Source organism: Limulus polyphemus, unplaced genomic scaffold, assembly GCF_000517525.1.
Source record: "Limulus polyphemus unplaced genomic scaffold, Limulus_polyphemus-2.1.2 Scaffold323, whole genome shotgun sequence".
In the NCBI taxonomy this organism is placed as follows: Eukaryota; Metazoa; Arthropoda; class Merostomata; order Xiphosura; family Limulidae; genus Limulus; species Limulus polyphemus.
The window spans coordinates 423122-450151 of record NW_013665933.1 but is presented as its reverse complement, the minus strand read 5'-3'; the positions used below and the strand labels follow the sequence as shown (position 1 = coordinate 450151).

Sequence of the window (27030 nt, the reverse complement as noted above, 5' to 3'; positions counted from 1 at the left end):
TATGAGAATTGTGACAACTTTTCTCTAGGTGTTCTCCTTCTCTAATTTATTTACCACCCTTCTCTGAAGTATGAAATTTAATGTAAATTACTTATTATAATACAAATATTACTAAAGCAAAGTCCACTTTTCATAGCCTTCAAACTTACTTGTTTATGGAGTCATAAACTAGAAAATTAGACTAATCTGCGATGCCCATCTGTCATATCCTCGCTTTCACATATTGCCAATAATTCTCTCTCTCACAATATTATTTATAACCAATAAAAAGGCAAAGTTTTAATCCTATCAAATGACATAATGCCACACAGTTTTCATTCAGAGTACTGTAAATTTTGTCTTCAGTTTGAAAGTTTCTCAAGGCATTGAAATTGAGCAGCTAAGGGAATTAATTTAAGCCCTTCGTCTTAGAAAGCCAGTTAACTTAAAATAGTTATAGGATATTATATGCTTTGTATGTGTGTGTTATTATTTTGTGTTCTTATTTGCATTATCTAAGTTATTAATCTTAGTGTACTAGTATCATTATTCCAAAAAGTATGCTTAAATGTTATGGGCAACTGACAACGAAAAAAAAAAGGTCAAACATAAGTACTATATTTCTTGTTTTTTTATGTATGTTTTTTTATTAGGTTAGATTAGGCAAGATAATAAACAATAATAATAAAAATTCTCTATCAGGTTTGCTTGCAAGCAGCTCATGCATTACATCATTACAATAAAATAACATGAGCTAAATGTTCAGTGATATACAACTTCAGTAGCAGGGTTATCAGCTAGACATAGTTCAAAGGGCAACGAAACAAAATTATGCATAAACAGATGTAATTTTACAAGCCCTAAGCTATTCAAGATAAATAATTGTAGTATTCTGTTCGAATCTGTAGTCATTCTATAAAGAAAAAAGGGTAATTTAGATTTATTTACAATTTTTTTTTATGGTGGTTAAAGTTTAGTCAAATTGAGAAAGTCTATACAGAGTTGGGATGGAGAAAATAACAGATAAAATATTAAGTTTTACTGAGGAAAAAAGTTTGTTTGATATTTATTAAAAAGGTTTTAGAAGTTACACAAATGAAACTTGAAATTTTCAGATGTATTTTTAGGCTTAACATGAAAATCAGTTTGCACTAGAAGCAGTCAACACTGGCTCTCTCTCTCTCTAATATATATATTCACTAGCAAGTCTTTAGTAAAATTTTTTTATTAACAATTATGATTTTTTTATGTAAAAAAATAACTTGTAATGTTTTCTGAAACCTTGCAAATTTTGTGAACAGATATAAAACACATTAGAAGTTATAGTATGGAAACTCAGATGATTACATTGTGGTTATGAGGTTGGTCACAATGACCAACCCGGTATGGATAAGAAAAAGAGCTAAATAACTAAATAACCTGCACTATCAGTCAATTTTGTTTAAAATGTAAAGAGAGTATAATATCAATCTTTTTTTCATCTGAATGATGCATTTATCATGCACAACAAGTTAACCAATTGTTTTTCAACAGCTGTTGTACTTGCCACATGGTAAAGCCAGAAAAGTGGCACCACATTCATTTTGCAAGATTAAGAAAACTTTTGCCAAAAGCAAGTATTTTATAATTTTCAAAATTGGTCAGCAGAGTGAGCTGCAGAAAATCATATTACATATGACTGATGATATCTTCTTTTAGGAAAAGAAAGCGTCTAAAACATGCAACAACAATATGAGTATATCTGTATCAACAAGAACTAATGAAAAACAGACTGCTTTTAAAATGTCATGACTTATGATTTAAAAAACCTTAACAATGACTAAGATATATATATGTATATATATATATAAACACTACATGAACAGATAAATACTGTAGTCATGATGTAAACTACTTATTTTTTCAATAAATATACACCTTTTTTTCTAGATCAATACTATCTAAATGAATAAGAAACACTACTTTTGCAATATTTTACTCAGACTACACAAAAAATATAAAAAACAAATCACCTTGGATATCCATGTAAGAAGGGACAGGTAACTCCTTTGAAGCAAGAACTTTCTTCCCAGAAACGACATGTAATACCTGCCAGATCATGAGAAAACTTGCAGTCTTTTCTTCGACAGCTTCCTTCAAGATAAAAGGTACAAGGTCGTTTCTGAGGTGGAATTCCTGTGAAGTTGTTTTAAATTAATGTTTTTATTTTTTGACAGTTTTTATATGTAGTAAAACTCAATTTCTTATTATATGATATCTTCATCAGAACTAAAAAAAGAAATGAAAATGGATGTGTGTAATATTATAATCATATCAACCTTAAAAAAGCACAATCAAATTTATTGCACAATTTCAAAGAAATTGTTACTGGTTACTATCTATACAGTTTAATTTTTAATCAGTAGTCAGAAGAACTTTTCTGCAAAATATTTTTAAGATAGGTTTACTTGCCTTCCACTTTAACAAATTAATATCTTAACTCTATCCTGCCTGAATGAAATATTGAAAACAAAATCACAAGTTTTGATTTTAGCATTCTTCAAATGAAAACGTTAGTGTTTGTGAATTTCTTTAATTTTTTTCAGAGGATGATATGACATTCATAGCCTCCAAGAAGACTGGTTTGTTTTGAATTTCATGCAAACACGAAAACTATCTGCACTAGCCGTCCCTAATTTAGAAGTGAAAGACTAGAGTGAAGGCAGCTAGTCATCGGCACCCAACACCAACTCTTGGGCTACTCTTTTACCAACAAGTAGTGAGATTGACCAAAATATTATAACACCCCCCAAGGCTGAAAGGGTGAGCATGTTTGGTGGAATGGGGATTCGAACCTGCAATCCTCAGATTGTGAGTCAAGCACACTAACCACCTAGCCATGCCAGGCCACTCCAAGAGGAAACTTGAAATACTTTTGAAAAAAACAACACTAATTTGAATATTGTAACTCCAAAACAAATGCAGTTTTATTGATTTTAGCCAATCATTGTTTCTCAACCATGGTTGTCTTGGTATTATTTAACTACATAAGCCTCAGCCTTGAGAATTCATAGGTTAGAAGAAAATATATTTGTGAACAACTTCTGCCACAACTGTAGTCCTGATTCTTTTGTTAATGTTTGCAAAAGCTTGCTTTATCATTTCATACTTCATTGGAATTATGTTGCAGTATGACAGGAAAAAGAAACTTTATGTGGAACAAGATGAGGTGGGCTTAGTTAGGTCATTTTGTACTGGACTGTATCAAGTTTTATTTCACCAACAAGGCTGCTGTGTTAGGCTGTGTTCACCTTAGGCCTTATTGGCTAAGTAACTGCCTGAATGAACAATAGAAAAATCACTAAAAATAAAAAAGTAAATATCAATAAATTTAAAATGGTTTAAAACTTACTACATATATTACAAGAAACCTGATTAACAAATTCATAAAAAAAGTAGGTTTGTTTATAATTTTGGTATTATAAAAAAAGTTATTTTTATTGTATAAAAGTGATTATAGTATTAGCTAGATTAATACATAACATTAAACTTTGTAACACTAACCAATATTTGTATGTGTTTTTAAAATTGGTTTTTGATGGTTGTTTTTTGCCCATTCAAGCAGTTATTTAGGCCAATATGGCTTATTGTAAAGAAGGCCTAATACAACAACCTTGTCAAGTGCAAAAATGACTTAACGAAGCATAACTCATCTTGTTCCACAAAAAAACATTTATTTTCCTATCATACTTCAACAACATAATTCAAATGAAGTATAAAATGATAAAGTAAGCTTTAAAAAATTATATATGCCTATAATTGTATTGGAAGTCATTCATAATCACCCTTTCTTTTAACAATATTACCAAGCTAAGCTTTTATCACTGTGCTCTGACCTTTATGCTAGTCTTTGCTTAACTGAAAGCCTTATTGGTTTTTACAGTTGAAAAGAATCGAAAGAGCTTTCATGGCATGCTTAGATCAGTAGCCTGTGATTTCTTAAAGCTGAGATGCAGGTAATTACATCCCATCATGACAACCGAGGTTGAGAAAAGATGATTGTAAAACATTGATAAAACTACACTTGTAATCAAGTTAGAAGGATAAATTAACGTTATATGTGTAGAACTACAGGAGACTACAAGTGGCATATTATGCTCAGATAAAGTTAAAGAAATTCACAAACACTAACAATTTCATTGGGAGTGTCCTGAAATCAACCAAACATCAAAATTTGCAATTTACAAAAAAACTGTGTATAACTTTGAATAAATAAAACTTTCTGATTAAAAAAATTTCAGCTCTGAAGTATTTTTTTTAACGTGTATGAAGAAACAACTACAATGGTGCAATTTTGCCCTTGAGGCAGACTGAACCCATCCAACTGTGAAAAAGAGTTAAAAACATGATGAAATGTACATAATATTAGAGTTCAGCAAATGCTATTCATTCATTAACTGCAAAATTATAACTAGGATAAGAAATCACAGCAGACTTTTACTTACCCAAGTAGCTATTTCACTAATATATTTTATGCAATGCTACCTACTAAATTCAAGTTTCTGATACAAGAAAAAAACTGGAGTATACACAGATTGATAATAAATAATCTACTGTCCAGCCCAGTAGAGAACATTCTCTAATAAAGACAATTACTTCAACCAAAACTTACCAGACTTTGGTTTTTTTCTACGGGGCACTTGGACACCAAAATAACTACTATCTTTTCTCCACTCTTCTTCTAAATCACATGAAAAAAAAACATTTTCTGCAGGAAGGGAAGGAACAGAATGGAAAACAGCATCATCTTGATCCTGCAATAAAGAAATCCCATTATGTAATTTAAAGTACGTACTAATCAGCCTCGTAGCACTTTTGAGGATGTTTAACAGCTTTCTGTGTTACAACAACATGCAGGTTAGGTAATTTATTCTTAAAAACCTTAGTCATACTGTATTTCAAGTCGAGCTATAAAAATTTATTTTAAAAAAACTTCACTGGTTTATTAAAAATATAAAACTTAATTGAACAATGTGATTATCAAAAATAAAAGAACTACTCTTGCTTTATATTAAACTGTGATAATAGCATCAACATTTCTCAACTAGAAATAAACAATACATTTTTGAGTGTTAAAAATATTATTCTGACATAAATTGTTGTAATTACACTAATTAAATGGTTGAGTAAAAGTTTACAAAATACATAAAGAACACTAATCACCCATTATTGTCACAGATAAAAAAAAATACAAATCACCGTTTGTTTTTAATGGATGAGAACAATAAATTTTATTGTTCTCTATAACGTATAATTTTGCCTTATTATACACATAAAACAGGATATAAAAAATTATAACTGTATTTTCGTTTTGTTAATTTTGTTTCAGAATTTTGCATAAAATTACATAAGGGCTATTTGTGAATACCCATCTCTTATCGTAAACATAAATTTGTATGATAGAGGTCAGTTTAAAATACTCAGTCAACTCCAGTATAAAGAAAACAAAACAGATTTATGATGCAGTGAAGTTGTATCATTTTTAGTCCATCCTTTATACATTACGCAAAATAATTAAGGGATAATTGAATATCTCTATATTCTTGCTATGACAATTGACAACTATACTTTTAACAAATGATGTCAATGTGATATAATACACAAGTGTCTATTACTGGAGTTCACATGCACGAATATTCATTTGGTAATACAAACTTTTCAATCTAATACATTATAAGAAAATGTTTGTTAATAAAATGTAAAACCACATTAAACAATAACACAAACCATACATGGATGTGGCATACTTAAAATTAGTGAATTAAACAGATGCTTCGAGTTCACCAACATCACTTGAAGGTGAATTGTGTTCCACCTAGCACCTTCTCACAACCTCCCATATATTAGTTAAATTCACCACTTAGTGTGATAGTCAATCAATTCATTTGATACCCGTTTCTTTTGGGAGATTGCTAACCAGTTGAGCACAGTGAAGATGTGCATTATCATTCATTAGAAGTTCTGACTAACTATTATATTTAAAACATATTTCTTATCCTTCTTAGCTTAGACAATGTGAACCTAGTTTTTCAATTGTTCACACATGCATATAGGTTTCAAAATAGAGCCTGTTATATAATGTAGCTAACTTCTTACTGCTTTAATTACTCATTGTCACAGATAAATCCCTTAGGATGTTGTTGAACTCATCTCATAGATGTCAGTGGAGGACTATATGGATCATATAGTACTGTACTGAACATCAACTGTGTAGAGGTTATGTCCTCCCTATTTTCACTTATAGGATGACATGTGATGTGGAAAGTGAGAACACGTGGATAGATGACCCCATTGTGATTTCTGTAGAATAATTAACTTTTTCTAAGTCTTAAGCAAGACTTTCTTCTGTCAATAGTAAGACAGAAGTGCTATCCATCATTTCTATGTACTTATCTTTGACTTTTGTTGTAAGTAAATAAAGATTGTTTTTCAATTTGTTTGATATTATGTTTAGTTTCTTTTCTTCATCTTATGATCAAGGGGAGGAGTTCAGTGTATACTGTGGTCTGAGTCAATAGCAAGATCTAAGAGAAGTCCTCTTCTGGACATGTCTTTTGCAAAAGCCATGTTCACAATCTACATCCAGCTACAGGAACAGGAAAGGGAATAACAGCCTGTGACTTACATAGCTGTTGATCAAGTTCTACACAATGACAGCACAAAAAGTATGGACAATTGAAAGTCATAGCAGATATGCTATTTGGGGAGATCTCTATAGGGGACCCAAGTTGCTGCTGACCAGTTGGATCAAAACCCAATGCTGGTCATTACCATTCATGGCCAGGCTGGATATGCCACTGATGGATGATATCCACCAGCCAGGGGTGCTTGTTGCCAGCACCAAGTTGTGGAGCAGACAAAAGCCTCTCCATGCTGGAAGATCTGTTGCCATAACCAATGCTGACGGTACAGAACTAGAAAATGAGTTTCCTATGGTAATCCATCATTCTGATGTCAAGAAGTGGGAACCAAAAGTTCATCTGAAAGTTAAGGTTCCAAAGCACCAACAAAATATAACAGTTATGATGGTTACTTGATTGAGATATGAAGTGATGTTTCACAACAGGATGTATTACCCCTCTTGCCCCAGTTATCCTTTACTGCGCATGACACACGGTTTTAGTGTCTTACATTCAAAATTTTATTGCGCTACTTTTTGTTTACGTTATACCAATTAGTATAGCATAAAATCTTAGCTAATAATCCATATTTTAATAGTATACAAGTTTTAAGTTCTTAATTTTATAAGGAAATATTTAAAAAAAAAACTAGAATTTCCCTTAGTGTGACATACGTGACACATTTTCTCTAGGTATCTTCTCATCTCTATTTTATCAACCCCCCCCCAAGAAACTATGAAATTAAATGTAAATTACTCATTATAGAATCAGCATTCCTCAGAGAAACCATAATTATTATAGCCTCCACGGTTCAAAGAGCAATCAAAAGGACAATAAAATTTAATTATAAATAGATGTATAAAGTTATGAGTTTAAAGCTACTTAGGATAAAGGAATGTAGTTTCATGCCACATTTAAAGTCATTCTAGAAAGAAAAGGATGGTAATTTAGATTTATTTCAATTTTTTTTTGGTAGTTACAAGGTCAAAGTCAAATTGACCAATCTTGTATAGAATTGGGGTAGAGAAAATAAGAGATAAACTCTTACTGAAAACAAATATTTGATATATATATATTTAGGATGTTTTAGAGATTACACAAATGAAAATTGAGATGTTTGAGACGAAGAAAAGTATTTTTAATCTTAACATGAAAATCACTTTGCACATGGACTATTCAAAACAAATACTTGATATATTCAAGGACAAATTATTTTTAGTTTATCAAAAATACTTCACTAAAAATGATTTTATAATGTTTACTGAAAGACTGACAAAATTTGTGAAGATGTACACACAATATCAAAAGTTAGTAGTATCAAATCTATAAAAACTCCATACGAGTACAAAAAAAGGTTGCGTGGTCAGTCAAATTCACCAAGCCCGTGTGGAAAGAGTTAACTAGATATGATAAGTGATTATAGCATCATGTCAAAGAAACAGATTTTGATGAATTTCACTCAATACCTCAGAAAGGAAGAACTGCAAAATCTTTTTAACTTGCAAATGTAAATGAAACTGTTTGAAGATTGACAGGAACTTTCCTAAAGGCACATAGTTAATTTTGATTTTTTGTACTAAAAATTCTTTATTTATTGTAGTTATTTGCACTCACACTCTGAACAGTTAAAGTGCAAGGTGATTTTCATGTTAAGTATAAAAATACTTTTTTTATCTTAAAAGTTTTCAAATTTCATTTGCATAACCTCTAGAACCTTCTAAATGAATAGCAAAAGTGTTTTTAAGGTAAATTTTTATATTTTATTTTTCATTTTCCCTGTCATAGCTACTAACAACAATGAACAGTGCAATGAAATGTTTCAATTAATAAACAGAAATATGTTCATACCTTTTAACTCTTTGTCAAATAACCTTAAAATATTTTCTTTTGGTTATATTTGTATTTTCATATTTTTTATCTTTTCACTTAACTTATTTTGAATATTTTATTTTATTTTCCTGTCCTTTACCATTTACTATTCATCTGGAAACATGTCAACAGGTGCCCTCAGGGCATATTACAATATCTTTGGCAGATATGTGCAAAACTTTGGCAAAATGTTTTTGCACTCACATACCAAGAAGAAATTTGAGTTATATCAAAAATATGATTAAACCTTTCAAATATGCATTTTAATACATAATTAACTAAAATATAAAAGTAAAACCTAAATACAATTTAACTGTTTATCTAACCAACATATAGCTATGTGATAAACAATACTAAGTGCTAGTAAGAACAAAAGCAGAAAATAATGCTTTGGTTGTTTGAAGAAACTGGTAAAGAATACTGCATGCCAGTTTAAAATAACCATTGGGCGATTGTAGTTCAAAATTAGCTATTTTTATTGGTTAAACATGTACGTCAAGTCAAATAAGTACATGTCATTTGTAAATCTCAATTCTAAGTATAGAAAATGGGCATGAATACTGCCAAATGGGTGGTAATATTTATTACTTGTGTTCTTTTAATTGACCAGAAGAAATTCAAAATAAGTACAAGTAAATAATACTATAAATGTAGTTTTGTGTCTAGAAATACATGTACATTGTAGATGTAGTATTATCCAAGTAATAGAGACAAAAAGTTAAGATTTGTGAATGCTCATGCATCACATGACAACAAAACTGAAGTGTAAGTATTTGTCTAAAGGTTTCTTTTGAAATAAAGGAATTAAAACTTAGATAACATAAAACTTAGAATTATAATGTACATGATAATGCTAATTTCATTAACATACATTGATAGTAAAGTTATTTAATTATATTTAGAATGTAACTCAATAAAAGTGTAACATACACAGAAAGGAGTTTAAAGAGTATGCAGTTGTCAAAGAGTTAATTTACAACAAGCTTACATACCTCTACGTCCAAAGAATAATAATCTTTAAATTTTTCTTTTTTCCTGTTGTTCCAGTCTTCCAAATACTTTTGGTAACTTTCACATGGTGCTCCAGTTGGGTTAAGATAAAATGTAGCAAAAGGTGCATAAGTATCTATATAGTCCTCCTCACAATAGTTTCTTGCTTTTTTTTCAACTATATCTTCCACAACTGAACAATCTTGAAATTCACTTTCTGTTTTCATATCAATCACTTCTTCCCATTTGTCTTTCACACGAGTTATGTCTCTTAAAAGTTCTTCTTCTTCAGCTTCTATTTCTTCCCGCAACTGGTTTAAACAAGTTCTGTGGAATTTTCTACTTTTTTCTGGAACAAGAAAAGCTTCTAAGTCAGGCATAATTTCAGTGGTCTCAGATATCCAGGCTGTTTTTTCACAATCATTGGTACTCCACTTCCAAGTGTTGTCAATATGTTCCCAGTGAACTTCTTCATCTGTCTTAAATACAATAGGATTAATATCTGGCACATGAGGAGAATAGATAGTTGGTTCATTTGCAGTTTCTTCTTCCCATAATTTACCACTTTCTCGAACATCCTGAGGAAAACTGTTAATTTCTGTATTTGTTCCCTTATCTTCGTACAATTCTGTTGTCCTTGACAAAGAACTGGAAACCCGAATTTCAACTTTATCATTTAATGATTCAGAGCCAGATTCATTTTCTTCAAGATCAAAGGCACCAGTTAGAGATACAAGTTCTTCAAAAGAAGAGGATATTGTACGTCTTCTTTGCTTACCGTATTGTGGTGAACTATTGTGCTCAAGCTGGATAATATTTTTATCAAAACCTCTAGAATCAAGACCATGATCATCTTGAGTTTGTTCTTTATTTGTTATGGACAGAGCTGGAAAAAAATCAGGTAAATTTTCATTTTGTTTTACAGAAAGGGACAAAAGTTCTACTTTACCACTGTTATCTGCATCACATTCATCTTTGATTGGCTGGAAATGTGTTCGAGGTGAAGTGAGAAGGTTTTCATCTTCCTCTTCAACCTTAGTGTACCATTCTGAGGAGCATCTGAAGGAATCATTTAAAATTTCCATCATTTTCTCTTCTTCTTTTTTTTTTATTTTGTTAGAAGGAACTACCTCTACAAATTTACTCTCTCCTTTGTGGTGTGTGAGTGTAGTACAGGATCCCCAGTTCTGCAAGTCAAGGCAGTCTTTACATTCCAAATGCTGATCAAACAAGCTGCTAAACACATCAAAAGTATTGTGAGCAGAAAGAAAAGGAAACCAACAATCATCATTATGACTTTCAAGCTGCTGATTGATAAGGTCTGGTGTATCTCCCCACACGTTAGCTTCGCTTCCAATGTAATTTATAATGGGACTCTCCTGTCTAGAATTATCGTTAGATGATATTACTATTCCATCATCCTGTTCCAAACTTTTAAGAAATGCATCTGGATGAAGTGACAATATCTCATCTAATTCTTTATCATCTGGTATGTCACCCTTATGAAAAGGGGAATCTTCATGAATACTTGAATACAAATCTGACAACTGATGATTTTCAAAATTACAAGGACTATTTTCTAAGCCCATTCTAGCAGCAATGATTCCTGAAATTATACCAGCAGCAAGGTTTCGATGAAGAGATGGGATATAAAAATGTGTTAAGCTTGAAGCATTGAACATATTTAAATATATTAGATCATCATATCCTGCTGACCAAACAGAAGATCCCTGGATTGGATTCAGGTTTCCCCTCATGGTCTCAGGAGTTAGAAGCTTATTAGTGTTTGTTAACATTGAAGTAAACATTTTTAGTGAAAGCTCCACTTGCTGTGGATTAGCTTCAAAACCAGTTCCAGGCATATCTTCATTCTTACCCCAGATTGCAGCAACACTGTCATTAAACTTGTTTACTAGATTATTTAATAACTGTTTATCCAAAGCTTCACATTCTGAAATAGAGAACTCTCCAGATCCCAAAGACAGTTTCCACTGTTCCAAAGCAACTGGGCTGTCTGTTTTCATATCAGAATCATCAACAGGTTTCAGCGAATTGTTTTTAGACAATAACTTTTTAATTTTATCTTTATTTTGAGTCTGAACATTTTCTTTATCATCTAAAAACACTTCAGTAGTCTTTTTCGGACATTCATCTTCTGCTAGGAACCCACTTTTAGTATATGAAAAGGCTTCTGTCACTGGATTTTCTTGAATATTTGAAAATATATTAAATGGTGAATATCGAAGACTAAGGGGGACTCGAGAACAACCATATTTCATTTTGGGTACAATAAAAGATGGTTTCCAATTTTCCAATTTTGCATCAGCATTAGTCCACCTTTGCCCAATCTTTGGATCAGTACACTTTTCCTCTGTGCCTCCAATGAAATGACACCAAGTGTGTCTTTCCTCCCCTTCACAAAAACCAGAATTCTTTTGTGTGTTTACTTTTGTTTCTGATCTGTTATCTTCTTTCATATTCACAATACTTTCCTCCAGTTTAAAAACTGCAGTTTCGTATGCATGTTGAATAATTTTTCTACCATCCCATACACATTTTGATGTGGTTTGTCTCTCCTGCTGTGGGCACAGCTTGGTCTGTGGTTCAGATTTGCCACTAAGAGAAGGAAAGGCTGCATAGTACCTTGAAAAAAAAAAAACAAGTCTGCTTAAGAATACTTTAGAAACTGGAAAAGGAATGTACTTACCCAAATTTCACAAAGCTAATATACTAACTTAAGCAGCAAAATATCATAAAAGTGCCCAAAGAACTATTACAGCATCTAGTCAGTGTTTTCTCATGCTAAGGCAACCTAGGCTGTGATGTGTCCTGCTGTATATTTGCAAAGTAGATAATTATCACATTATGACAGGTATTAGATAATTTACCGTAAAAGTATAGTAATAATAAGCAACTAAAACTCAAGTTTAGGTCTAACTCACAAATGACTAAACAAACAAAAAAAATTAAGTTATTTTTGCTTTTCATTATTACAGAAAATATACTTGTAAGACAATGTAGAACCTTTTACTGCATTTATTCCTTCAAACAATTTGAAGTGTTAACAGAATCAAGAAAATTATATACTGAGAAAAAAAAATCGTACTTCTGGGCTTGCTCTTGAAGTGTTGTTGACTTTTGCTCTTTTCCATTTTCAGAATCTGTTTTCTCACTGTTCTTTTTAATATTGGTTGTTACTGAAAATAAGTTAATAAATTAATCAAGTCTGCAAAACTAAAAAAGCTGTTCAATTAGTCTTTTCCTTAATATTTCAAATTACTAAGAGTAATACTCTCATAAATATCATTCACAATTTTAGTAATAGAGAAAAATCAGAATCCCTTAAAAAAATCCATTTGTCAAAATACTATTTCAATTTGGCAAATATTTATTTACTGACAAATGGTTTACACAATTGCCAATGGCTGGAATGAAAGTTTTATTAATTTTAAGAACCCATGAGTGAAAGCAAAAGAGACTATGTTATGTCAACCATACTACATTTGCCATATCCAGTGCCGATGAGACCTTTTGCCCAATACCAGGGCTCATGAGACTTGCTGGAATACGACAGACATAGAAATGGTCTAGGCATTATATATATCATCAATTTTCATGAACAATGACTTTTATGGTGTGAACCAGATTAAGCGTGTGAATTATATTTATTATCAATTTTATTTATGTCACTTACCCATGAGGAGTTTTATTGTAAAAATTAATAACACATTTAAAAATTATTTACTTTAATTAACACCAATTATCCATTTTATATTCATTGTTATTATTCTTTTATTTAACTTTATTATCATTCATAAAACCTGGCAAACCAGCAAGCTAGTCTTCTTCCTGAAGCAAGTCAAGTAACCATATCTAAATAAAACTTAACACCCAGATAATGTAAAAATCAAACTATACCATTTGAAATTACTTAAAATATATAAACTATTTATTGAAGTAAGGTGGACCTCAACTGGATTCTTTTGGGATTAATAAATGACTTGCTAACATACTAAGAAAAACGACTGACTACCTAGTCAATGAAGCTTATAGCAGTATTGAAAAACCTTCCAAACTTGAAAAGCTATTGAAGACGTACCCATAAATTAACAGCTCAATGTAAAACCCACAATTCAACAAAAAAACTTAAGTTCACTTCTTAAGGCAATTAAAATCAAAATTAAAAAATAATCACAATACCAAATGTGCTTTGCTTCACTCCTGCTACACCACTTTATAGCAGAGGTAAAATCAACTCCCTGGTTCCTACTTTACAAGATGACTGTATTTTTACTGACTTAAACAGCAGCCTAACTTACAAAATACCTAAACCTTGGCTGATACAGAACCTTTTCATTTTTTATGTTCTTAATCACATTCAATAATTCCAGATATTCTAATGAGCTTTAACAACATTTTTCACAAAATTTCAGAACATTCTCAATTAGGCTAAATCTGTTATAGCTTCAATGAATTATACTGGCCATAATATTTTTTTTAACTTCTTCTACACAATGATAGTTTCTAAATGCTGCCATTTTACATTACAATCTATAAGTATTTCTATGGAGTCACAATAAATATTCAAACACCTTAAATTTTCTATTTTATGGACCTCACAGGCTTTTGTATAACATTCTCCATTGATTTTTTTTTGTTTTAGCTTTTTTCTTGAAATATTTTGATTAAGAAACAGAGGTGAGCACTCATATAAAAACTGAAATAGTTACTTTAACTTCTATTTTTAATCAACACCATAAAGTCTTTAACCCTTTTGAGACAGGTCATGGGTGAAAAGGCCATGTCATCTCGTTTGTTGACTTGCATTCAAAATTTTAATGATCTACTATTTCATGAATTTATGTCAATAAGTTTGATTATAATTCAAATTTTAATATTATACATTATCCAATTTCTTAATTTAAAAGTTAATATTAAAAACACAGATAAACATCAATGCAGCATTGGTTCAAATTAGATGTTTCTGAAGTCAAAATACTTATAGTTTTGTATGAATTAGAAACTCAAATTACTGATATTGACAAGCTAGAATATAAAATAAGAACGTCTTATTATTTCTATTTGCTAAGATATTGCTCATGTAATAAATCAAACACAGTGGAACCCCATCCACCTCTTTCCATTTTTGGAAATGCCCCCATGTATACACTTACTTCTGTATATGACATGAATAACCAATCGGAAGCTCAGAATGTCCACCTAGTGGCTTTCTCATCCATTTTAATGGGCTTGGACACCATTTCTTTCTTTTGAATCAATATTTCAAGGATGTAGTGTCATTCATTTGCTCGAAATTTCATATTTTTTAGACCAAAATACATCTTAATCACTAAAGCTTGATACATTATAGTGGAATTCTATGGTATTGATATTGTAATTTATGATTTGTTTAGTTATTCAACTGTATATGTAAAACCTTAAAAAATTATTTTGTTTCACATCCTCAACGAGCAAAATTTGATAAGGCTTAGCAATCTCTGTCAAGCAGCAACCGAGTACAAAGGTCCTAACTAGAAGAGATAATTGTTTGCTTTACTTCTTTAGTTACTGTTCTATGTTTTAAGAAAAATAAGTTTAAGAACTTATTTCAAAATAGCAATAATCTATGCACATATATAATGTATAATAATTGAAATGTACAAAATACTACTCTATTAAAACACAGCCAAGACAAGTTACTTTGTACAGACCAAAGGTTAGCTTTATGTTATTGGATATGGTAACATGAGTGCATGTGTGCCACGTCATTGTAACTTCTGTATTGTTAGCCAGGCATGACTGAAAGGTCAATATAATAAAAATAATAAATATATATAAATGTATAATGTTATGAGATTTAAGCTTATTTAGTCTAAATATTTATGTTTTTGTGTTATAATATGTAGTCATTCTAGAACGAAAAAAGCATAATTTATAATTTTTTCCCAATTTTTTATTGAGGTTACGAAGTCAGTCAAATCAAACTAACTTGTACAGAAATACAGTATTGAAAATAATAAATAAAATATAAAGTTTTTCAAAAACAATTTGATAATTATCTGGAGATTATAAAGATTTTGCTTGTGAAATTTGAAAATGTTCTAATGCATTAAAGTATTTTTAATCTTAAAATCAAAATTGCTTTGCATGTTAGATAGGCAGCATGTGAAAAAAAAAAAGGCACGAGAAAGACATTATTTTACAAATTTGAAGACTTAATAAAAAAAACTGATATTTTGTGTACTAAAGCATTGTAATGTTTATTGATAATGTACCAAATTTTGTTAACATTTGTTTAATAATTTAAAAGTTATAGCATGAAAACTATAACAAGCACAAAATGGTTACGAGGTTGGTCTTAACGACCAAGCCCATGCTAAAAGAGTTAATGTTAACATATTACATAACTGCTAAATTTTAAAATAATCAAATATACTAGTATGTAATATAAATAAGACATCACAAATATATCCTATGGGATGTATTATGTGATAATCATTTTATCTATTTTTTACTTCAAGCTGTTTTGAAGATAAAACATTTTTCACCAAATCTTAATCTTAGAGAATTGACAGCTCACAAAATGGCTATCACAACATCTTATTTTTTTCAGATGATCTTCAAAGCCGCAATAATATTTATCAAAACATTTGCTAATACAGTATTTTAAAAAAAAATTATTTTATTTTATTTTTCATTTGCTACATACTACAATAGGTCACAAACTTAAATAAAATGTAAACTACAATGCTTTTAGAACTACCACTTCTTTTTTACTATTTTTTATTTTATTTTAAGAAACTTAATGAAAGTACAAATAAAAGCCTAAAACTATTAACTAATCACTAAGAATCAAGTTAAATAAGTGTTGTTCTTTTCCTATAACTTTAAGTAGAAAAAAATAAGCCTATTTTTGAAAATACCTTCTATAGTGTGGCATGTAATAAAATTCTCACCTGCTTGTTTGCTGACATTTTTTAGTTTTAAACATAATTCTTCCACAAGCATCTCTATGCCTGATTTCTGCAGAGAAAAAAAAAAGTTATGCTCAAGCCACAACCAAAATATTTAATGAGTAATATACAGTTATTGTAACTTCACAAATCATGTTTTTGTTGTATCCTCGATTTCAATTAAGAATTAAAAACATTGCTTACTGCTGCATGAATCTCTTCCTTTCTTTTTACTTTGAATAACAAAATATAACTTATGATACAGTTTCCATATGTAAGGTCACTATCATGTTGAACCCAAGCCTTGCAAAAGTTATAACCTACACATGCTTGAGTTATTGCATGAATACCAGTAGGAAATAGGTGTAAATAAAATAAAGGAAATTCTGAATAATAACCACAAAACTATTCAGTGTTTTGTAAATATTACTGAAACAAATTTACAAAAAAACACAACTAAATTCTTCAGTGAAACTACTACAAATGAAAATATTGTTTTAGCAGTAATTAGATGTACTTAGCTTTTTACTTGAGCTCCACCATGCAAACTATGTTAAAAAACTTTATAATGTAAATACTGCTCTATTCAAGATAATACAAGTATTTAAAAAAATTAGAAAAAAAAGGATAATGTAGGGCTGGCAATGCCAAATAGTACAAACATGGTAGGGAAGAACACACAAAACCATACAAAAGTCCTTGCATAAGTAGCCAAATCTTTCCAAGAAAAACTTTCGTCCACAACTAAATGTTGAATTCCTTTCATTTGCATAAATTCATGTTTAAAAAAAAGCATTGAAACTGAATAATGCTATAAAGTCTTACAATGGCTAATTCTCATAAGCTTGTAACTCAGTGGGTACTTATATAGGGATTTTTGTATGGTTTTGTGTATTCATCCCTACCTTGTTTCTGTATTTTATGGCCTTGCTTTCCCTACATCATCCTCATTTGTTTTGAAAAATTTTTTATTACTCACTTCTCCTCTTTTTTTTTAAATACCAATGATGAATATTTTATAACGAAGGCAGAAGTTTTAGCCTGGCATGATGAGTTGTCTTGATGGACATAATATTGCAACAAATCCAAGCATTGGTGAGCTAGTCCTTCTGATGCCAGATCAGAACAATCGGCAGAACATTTGACTGTTATGTTACTTGCTGGTTCTCTATTCTAGCAATGTTTTTTGGCTAAACTAAAGGTCTTAATAGCTTTTGAAACCTTGAAAAACCTAAGTTAGATGTTTATAAAAATCTCTTAAATTGTTATAAGAGAGATTTGAGACTATGATGAACAATACATAATATGCATCAGCTGTTTTTTTCCAGCCCATCTCTACATACTAAGCACTACTGTGCTTAGTGATGGCTATTCCAGGTATTGAGTTATCTACATTCAACTACATAAATTAAGTGACAACTTAATATGAGATACTGTCCATTTTACAACTTGTATCATTACAACATTTACCAGATAACAAATAAAAAATATATAAATATTTCAGTCACCTGTTCACAGGCAGACTTCAGGCATTCAACTGCTGCACATTTCTTCCTTTCTTCAATATTCAGTGATGAATTACAAGTACATAATGTCTTTGCCTGCTTATGAAACCTTTCCCTCTCCCAACTCTTCCACCTTTTATGCCTAACCTTTGTTGATGGTAACGTATACTGAGTTTGTTTTCCAACCTGTGTAGTAAAACAAGGGGGGTTTGAATTTTACAATCAGTCTTTCAAGTTGGTATATTTTCACATTATCATAAATAGACCAAGATTTGCCAATAGAAATCATATGATATCCAAATAAATGGTATTTTATCCCACCAAATTTATCAACAATAATTAAAAATGAATGGATTTCTTTCTAATCTCACATCGCATTATTTAAACAAAGGTGTTCTGATATCCCTTCCCTTGAAACCAGAGGTTTCACACTCATAAAAACAAGAAATTCAAGGATTTTTTCAAAACTTTTCAAGGACATACAGCCAGATTTCAAGAATATAGGTCTAAAAGTATACTATATCCACTTTTGTGGCTTATACTGAGTCTGACATTAATTTCAGGCAGACTGATATTATGAAGAATACTGATATAGCAAGTGGACTTTGAAAAAAAAAAGAGCCAAATGCCAGATAATATGCATCACATATGGAGCTGGACAATTTAATTATTTACACCCCGAAGATCAATTACATTGATTAGTGTCTAAAATTATGATCAAATTGATTAATGTCACAAAAGTAATCAACTAAGTATCAATGGAAGTTAACATTTTCCTAAATCAAAAATGTATTTCCAGTAATACTACAGCTATTACTCGACTGCCAGAGTTTCTTCCTTTGTCCATCTAAGCATTAGTCTGATTTTTACTGACTTGCTCCAGTCTGTTATTCTCACTTAAGTGCCCCTGGTGTTATCTGTCTTGTGACATTCTCCACCTACGTTAATGCACCCTCTATCTTGGTACTGTATCTAAGCCCCTTCTTTCAATAATATTATCACTTTTTCAAGACTAACCCAATCCACAGTCTCTAACACCCACTCTTAGTGGGGAGGAAGGGCAGGAGAGTGTGAAAGCAGGTAAGTATTATTGGAAATACCCCTTGCTATGACTTTGGGTAACAGATGAATCAGTGGGTAGGCATATAGGTGCAATCCAGCCCAGTCCTGACTGAATGCATCTATTGGCAATGTCTGAGGGTGAAGTACTAGAGATCAAAGTGCCAGTAGTTGAGTGTTCCAATGAGGAGCAAATGCATCAATCATCGCTGTCTCAGACCAGGAGCAAATCTAACAAAAAAACCTCGATGAAGCATCCATTCTGTCAGGAGAATCCAGTTGCACTGAGACATGATGATATGATTGGAGTAGGTCCAATATAGAAGATTTAAAGGTCCGAGTTCCCCCTTGACAGGTAATGTAAGACAACTTTGCCCCTCAACAATTCTCTACCTTGAGACATCATGTGTTACAAAGCAAGAAGTTTCAAAACATTGATGTGTAGGGAAGCTTCGTCATCCATCCATAGGCTCTGGAATTCCTGACCATTGTTCTGTGAAAAGATGGATCTCTGGACAAGATGGTGGCAGAGGAATCCAATCGTAGTACTTTTCTGATCTAACCACCATTCAAGATCAAAGATGTTAATCCCGAATAAGGAGACCTGGGAATCCGGATGATTGCTGTTGATGATCCATTGGTCACAGAGACCAGAGAAGGAATTTCACGTGCACTCCTTCCAAAGGAATGAGGGATACGAGTGATGCCCCTGTCCCCAAAGAAGAAAGAACCATCCATGCATGATTATATATATAAACAGTGATTGCACACATGCATGTAGTTTCATAACATGAAGGATGAATATTCTTGTATAAGCCTCTCTTTAAGAATCATGTAAGACACAGCCAGCACTAGGATAATTTCAGTGTTTTTCCCTATGACTAAAATTGCCAATAAAGCACCCATACATCTTTTTTAACTTGCACTAGGCAATGAACAAGCAATTCAAATTATTGAACCATGTGCACAGTATTTACTAAATATACTATTTTTTGAATGAGTCTTATTCCATAAGACACAAGAAGAAAAACTTGGATGAATTATAATAAAGAATAAGAAGGGCTTGAAGAAGGGCATCTGCTCGAAACATCATACAAAATAAACTAAAAAAAGTTTTCATTTAGATGTGTCAATTTATTCTTTATTATCATTTATCCATACTATTCTTTGGTTTCTTCATGAGTTTATTACACTCCTCTAATTTTACAAACCTGCTGCAAGTTCTTGTAGTTCTGTTGGTGTTTCAAGGAGACATGTTCACATTCAGGTACATCCAGATCAAAACTGTCCACTTGGAAGAGGCTGAGGATGTATCGAGTGTAAACACCATCAATCCCCCGACTCTCCAGCTCCTCCTCCAGCCAGTCTTGTACTGAAGCTGGAGTGCTACTGGATACTAATCGAGGATACTTCATGACCTATAGGTCCTGATTGCTAAAAAGAACATGTTCATAAAATCTTTACATTTCTTGAATTATAAACCAAGTGAAACAAAAAAATACTTAAAACTATTAATTATATGCATATCTCAATCAGGAAGTTTTCAATGAAATTAACAACCTACAAAGACTAATCAAATCTCAGTTTAGACACATTTTAACACTCTCTCTATGCACCATGTCCAAACGGGACATTGGTAACATTGGTCATCCTCAGATCTCTTCTCCTTCAGGCACAAAGAATTTCCAATGTTGATACATTCCTCTATTTAGATAGACTTTTAACACTACAGATGTCCAAATTCTAACCCAAACTTAACCCATTAGAATAAAAGGAAACTTGAAATGGAAAAATAATCTTCAAGACTAAAAAGTAAGCCTCAATATGACATGTCATGTACAACTACATGTTAGTAGGCTATCTACTTATTTTGTGGGTTTTGAGATAAGCTTTTAGTACTTAGGGATGTTGTAAAGAAAAAAAATTAATAATGGAAAAAATGAAAAAGAAATGTAAGCAAGTTATGAGTACATAAAATTAACACAATATAAATGCCTTATACCCCTGCTTTTGCTTCACTTCATCAGGGGTGTAGCCAAGAAAGGGAGTAATCTAAAAAGTTCATTACTTTCTGTTCTTTTTTGTTTAACCCATTAACTGCAGATGACAGATATTTTCATCAGTGAAGTTCTATGGCTCAGCTGCGAATGATGAAAATATCCATCAGTCGCACATATATAACTATAACTCTATTCGAATGACAAAAATTACTGTTTTATTGTGATTGATGGCAACTCAGTTTTATCTGAGAGTCAGAAAACGGCAACTGAGCTGCTCCTGCCACGGTTAATGGATTAATAAACACATGACTGTTTTGACTCTCTTAAGTTTTGAGTACTTTCATTTTACAAGTTGCGTTTAGGTTAAGGTAATTCACTTAAATTATTCATGTCGAAGAAAAGGTCCACATTTGTTTGGAAAAATATCCCCCCCCCCCAACTCTGTAGTACTGGCTATGCCCCTGCCTTGTAATAAAAAATTTAAATGAGACACATTTTGAATCACAGGAGTAACCTTACTGGTGCTTTCCATTTCATGTTTATTCTATGAATTATATCAGTTCTACTGTCATTCATTTACCATGGTAATGAAAGAAAGATAATATATAGTCTTTTAAGCTAAGCAGTCAAGCAACAAAGCATATGTATATTTCCAACAAATGAATACTTTCACCAGTAACGTCATTCTGTTACTAATTCTAAGCATACAAATTTTGATAATGGCATCATAAAAAGTTCAAATATTTCTTTGTCTAGCTTCTTTTTTACAATGTTAAAGTCTAAATAAAAAAAACATGGATTTTACTGTATTTACCTGATAAGCTCAGTAATGTGGAAAACTAAAAAAATCAAGTTGTGAGATCTAAGATTTTATTTTGGGGGGGGGAGCACTTAGAAAGTGGCATTTGTTTTTACATGATGGGATAGGTTTTTATATATGCACACACACATACATTGAACAGGTGCAGATAAATGTATACAGATAGTTAATAGTTATGTAAATAGAAAAATGGATCAGTAATACTTATATAATCTCCCAAAAATGGGTTCACGCGAATTAAAAATACTGGATTAAGTACTGACTTAAGCTTTTATATGAGGTTATAAATAAGGGTTGACAAATACTGTGTCAAATTGCCTGTGGCTTCTCTAAAACAGTATTAATAGGTTCTAAATATATTTCCACAAAATGTAACTTAGTTTATTTAACTAAATTAATTTAACATTCATAAAACATGTTTTAAGTCACACACCACCCTCTATGGATACCATCTTATTTTTAATTGTACCAAACATTACGTATAAGTTCATGTAGTTACAATATGTTGACGAAGCAATATCATTACTTTAGTAGCTTGTGATTGTACAAGAAATATTCAACAAGTGATATGTAACACATTAAGAAGCAGTGCCAGTGTAATGCTATGATTTAGCAATACATATAAAGACTTATTTTTGATTAAGACCATACATTTTTAAAGCATTAGCACTTTTATCATAGACATTTAACAAAATTTTTAATATTAGCCTTCAACTGAGACAAAGATAACTGAACTATGACACACAACACCTAAATATTCATCTTAGACTTTGCAACATGTTGTGACACTGGAATTCATGTATGTATAAATCTAGATAAAATTATTCCTAAATTATTTTTGTGACAGGGCTTCACTTTAATGTAAAACAACATTAATATTTTTGTATTATAAATGTTATACACCATATACTGTTCCATGCATATTAAAAAATGAATAGTAACAATAACAGTTCCTTTCTTTATATGCTAAATACTATGAGACACTGTTCATACTGCCCATATTAAAAAAAATTACTTTTTACAAACTTATAAAAACTAAAGAAAGAAAAATCAAGAACTGTCATTTACTGTATTAAACCCTCATTTTTAATTTAATTGACAGATAGAAAGTATGTAGATGTATTTTTCGATGGTATCCATATTTTCATGGGCTTAGTTTTATAGTTCATATTGCAAAATATTCATTTTACTCAATTCACACAAAAGTACTAAATAAAAAAAAACACAAATTTAAATACACTTTAAAACTTAAAAAAAGCCTGAAAGAGAAATCTATCAATAGGAAGTGATTAATTCTATTATTTTGTTTGTTTAAGCTGTATCACTACAATTTGCCTACCTTCTTTCCCCATGAAACAAAAGCCACTGGTCACAAATAGGCCAAGTCTTATCTTGTGTATTCCAACAGATACAAGAAATTCTAGTGGCAATCACTAAACCAAAGCCCTTGCTGGCCGCTTCAGCTGCAAAAAGTGGACTAGTGAGGTCCACAATCTCCAAAAATAACCATGCTTACAGTCCTCTGTTTGAGGAGCAGGACTCCCCTGGCTACCTATGTATTAGGCAACCATCCCAAGTAGGTAAGTGTGTTTAATACTGTCGTAGATATTGCTCTAAAACTTCCATGAGTTGATGATGACAACTAAACATACCTAAAATGCTGATTTAAAAAACAAAAATTAATATGAACAAGAGAAAAAAAAAGACATTTCAAAATTTAAATGAAAATAAGTTATTTAAATATATTAAAAATAAAAAATTGAAATCTTTAATAACGACATACATTGGTACACGATAGTGTATTAAAATTTCTTTTACACATTAGGTGATGGGACAGGTATGAGGAAATGACAGAAGTAATCCCCCAAAAGTGTCCGAAGGATACCCCTAGAAATTAGAGAGTCAGCTCCGAAGATGTGATGAGGGGAACCTCACTACTTCTGTACCAGGTATACTCTTCACCCAACCATGAACTGTGAAGTAGATAAGGGTGTAAAAAAAAAAGTGGTTAAAACAATGGATGTACCCTTAGGTGTGGAGTGGCTAGGGCGTGATGGTCCATACTCGGTATGTCAACTACATCCAAAACCCATGCCACTGGAAACCGACATCCACGCGGGGGTAGGATGAGGATCACACTGTCTTTACCTCAAGTTCAAGAGACTAGGGGATTTTAGAACCACTCCGACTCCTGCACATGACATGTGATAGCTTTGATTTATCAATCTGGGGACCCGTCATCTGGTATCAAAAGGATTTCTATACAATATAAATCAACTCCCCCAACAGCAAAACTAACCGGAACCATCCGAAAAGAAATAACATCCTCGGAATATGATACAATGAGGGATAGCAAAAAGGTCAGAACTGGAATAATCCCCTTATCTTCACTTTGACCCACAACACAGAAGGAGAATGATCTAGCAAGGAATATAGACAATCATAAACATGTGTGAAAACGTTTGTTGATTGGTTCTACTCTAAATCCAAAACCCAGCCACGGGGTACCAATATCCACACGAGGGAAGTAATGAAGGCTCCCAATCAAAAGGGTGAACTGTAATTTGACGTCACTCCTTTGAGAGTGTATATTGCATATTGGAGAATATCACAGAACACCACTGCCCTACTCTGCACTGAATGGTTATAGCTATCTTTGGGACCCACACCTCGATGGTCGACCTCCCCAGCGGCTTGGAACAGGAAAGTGGTAAGGAGTTCTATACTCCACCAGAAGAAAGGGGGGTGAGAACACAGTGGAGAGTCCGGAGGAACATCATCACCTGAGACAGTACAATAGGTGACCAAGAAACCCTATTTTGAAAAGCAGATCATACCAATTTATTCAATACAAGGCATGACTAGGATGGGCAGCTATTCCCTTCTGCTTTACCCATGCAGTCCATGGGTGGTATGGTCTGGAACGGGCAAGTTTATGAAGCAATTACATTGCGAGGTTATTCACCTACAAAGGATCTTGTGGAATACCCCTTCTCAACAGTAAGCATTGCAAAGCCATGGAAGATAAAGCGAGTCTGTGCAGATTTTCAAGTTAAAGAATACCTGGTCAGGCACCATTCACCACAAAGCAGGAACCATATAATAAGTAAATGAAGCAAGGGCCCCTGAAACGAAAAGAAAAATATGAATATAAATTTATCCAGTCATAGTCATACTGAAGCGAGAAGAATGGCCAAAGGTAGAAGATGAAAACCCGATGACGAAGAAACCATGATATGGTGTAAATAATGGGAAATGTACATATTAGGTGTAGTCCACATGCCCGACTGGAGGATTTCCTCTGACGGCTGATGAAGACGAGATGCAAGGGAAAAGGTGAGGTGTTGAATCTGATGAGAAGACACCTGGAACAAATTCCAGGAAGAATAAGCCAATCAAATCAAAAGTTGAACCCAATAGGTGAGGGTAGAAAGTGAAAGATCCTGAACAAAGGAAGACTGCCAAGGGATAAAGAGTTGGGAACAGATACCATGGAAGGAAGCTATGTGGGCAATATAACAATGAAAAGTACGGACTGGATGTAGAAGTCTATCTGGATCGGGACGAAGGTAGAGATGAGAAATAGAAGGAACAACTCAGATAAAGGAGAAGACAGGTAGGATGATAAAGTGTACGTGAAACATCAATGGCAAACAAATCAGACCTTTGACGTCCACAGGTTAAGAGAAGAATGAAATATGTTTTAAGGGATAGGTGAAACATGGAACCCAAGGAAAGTGGTTTCAAATGTTAAGTGAAGGAATGGAAGATCACATTAACCCTTTCCACACATGTCACAGGTTAAAGGCCATGTCATCGCATTTGTTGACTCACATTCAAAATTTTATTGAACTACTATTTTATGTATTTATGTCATTAAATTTTAGTATTATACATAATTTATTTTTTTAATTTAAAAGTAAATATTAAAAAAAACACACCTAAACATTGATTTTTGTGTGTCACATCATATGTTGAATACAGCAATGGTTCAGATTAGTTGTTTGTGATGTCAAAATACAAATTCTATAGTTTTCTATGAATTAGGAATTCAAACTACCAATATTGACAAGCTATAATATAAAATAAGAACCCCTATCTTTTCAATTTGCTAAAATATTGCTCATGTACTGAATCAAATACAGTGGCCCCATTCACCTCTTTCCAATTTTGGAAACAGTCTCTTGTATACACTTACTTCAATATATGACGTGTGAATAACCAATCAAGAGCTCAGAATGTCCCCTAGTGGCTTTCTCAGCCATTTTTAAAATGTTAGTATGCCATCTTGTTCTTTTAAACCAAGATTTCATGGAGGTAGGTTGTGTCTTTAGTTTGCTCATATTTTTTTAGACTGAAATACAACTTAGTTGCTAAGCTTGATAAATTATAACGGAATTCTATGGTAGTGATATAGTAATATATAATTTTTTGGTTATTCAACTGTATATATATATATGACCTAAAAAAATATTTTGTTTCATATCTTCCATGTGCAAAATTCTAAGAGGCTTAGCAACCAAGTACAAAGGTCGTAACTGGAAGAGATAATTGTTTGCTTTACTTCTTTATTTACTGTTATATGTTTTAAGAAATATAAGTTTAAGAACTTATTTCTAAATAGTAATATTCTATATAAATATATAATGTATAATAATTGAAATGCGAATGTATTTTACAAAATACTAGTCTACTAGAATGCAGCCAAGATAGGTCAGTTTTACATTATTGGATACGGTAACATGAGAGCACGTGTGCCACGTCATTGTAACTTCTGTATTGTTAGCCAGGCATGACTAAAAGGTCAATATAATAAAAATAATAAATATATATATAAATGTATAATGTTATGAGATTTAAGCTATTTAATCTAAACATTTATGTTTTCGTGTCATAATTTATAGTAATTCTAGAATAAAAGAGACAATTTATAATTATTTCCTAATTTTTTATGGTGGTTACAAGATTGGTCAAATCGACCGAACCTATACGGATATTCGTTAGTAAAAATAACAGATAAAATATAAAGTTTTGTCATAAAAAACATTTGATAACTTTCTGGACAATATAAGTATTTTGCATGTGAAATTTGAAAATGTTGTGATGCATAAAAGTATTTTTAACCTTAAAATGAAAATTACTTTGCATGTTGGACAGGCAACATGCAAAAAGAAAAAAAGGCATGAGAAAAACATT

The 27030-nt window shown here is 31.8% G+C and overlaps 1 protein-coding gene across 1 annotated transcript in view; it reads right to left on the bottom strand.

Moving 5' to 3' along the window:
• Positions 1-27030, bottom strand: part of LOC106457387 — a 36887-nt gene that overhangs the window by 5433 nt on the left and 4424 nt on the right. The window contains exons 2-9 of the mRNA XM_013916798.2: positions 23174-23494; positions 20226-20448; positions 17959-18141; positions 16454-16520; positions 12604-12694; positions 9500-12140; positions 4631-4772; positions 1992-2154 (exon numbers count right to left, since the gene is read on the bottom strand). Coding sequence (XP_013772252.1) covers positions 1992-2154; positions 4631-4772; positions 9500-12140; positions 12604-12694; positions 16454-16520; positions 17959-18141; positions 20226-20429 — 3491 coding nt within the window. The 5' untranslated portion in view covers positions 20430-20448; positions 23174-23494. The remainder of the gene's footprint in view (positions 1-1991; positions 2155-4630; positions 4773-9499; positions 12141-12603; positions 12695-16453; positions 16521-17958; positions 18142-20225; positions 20449-23173; positions 23495-27030) is intronic.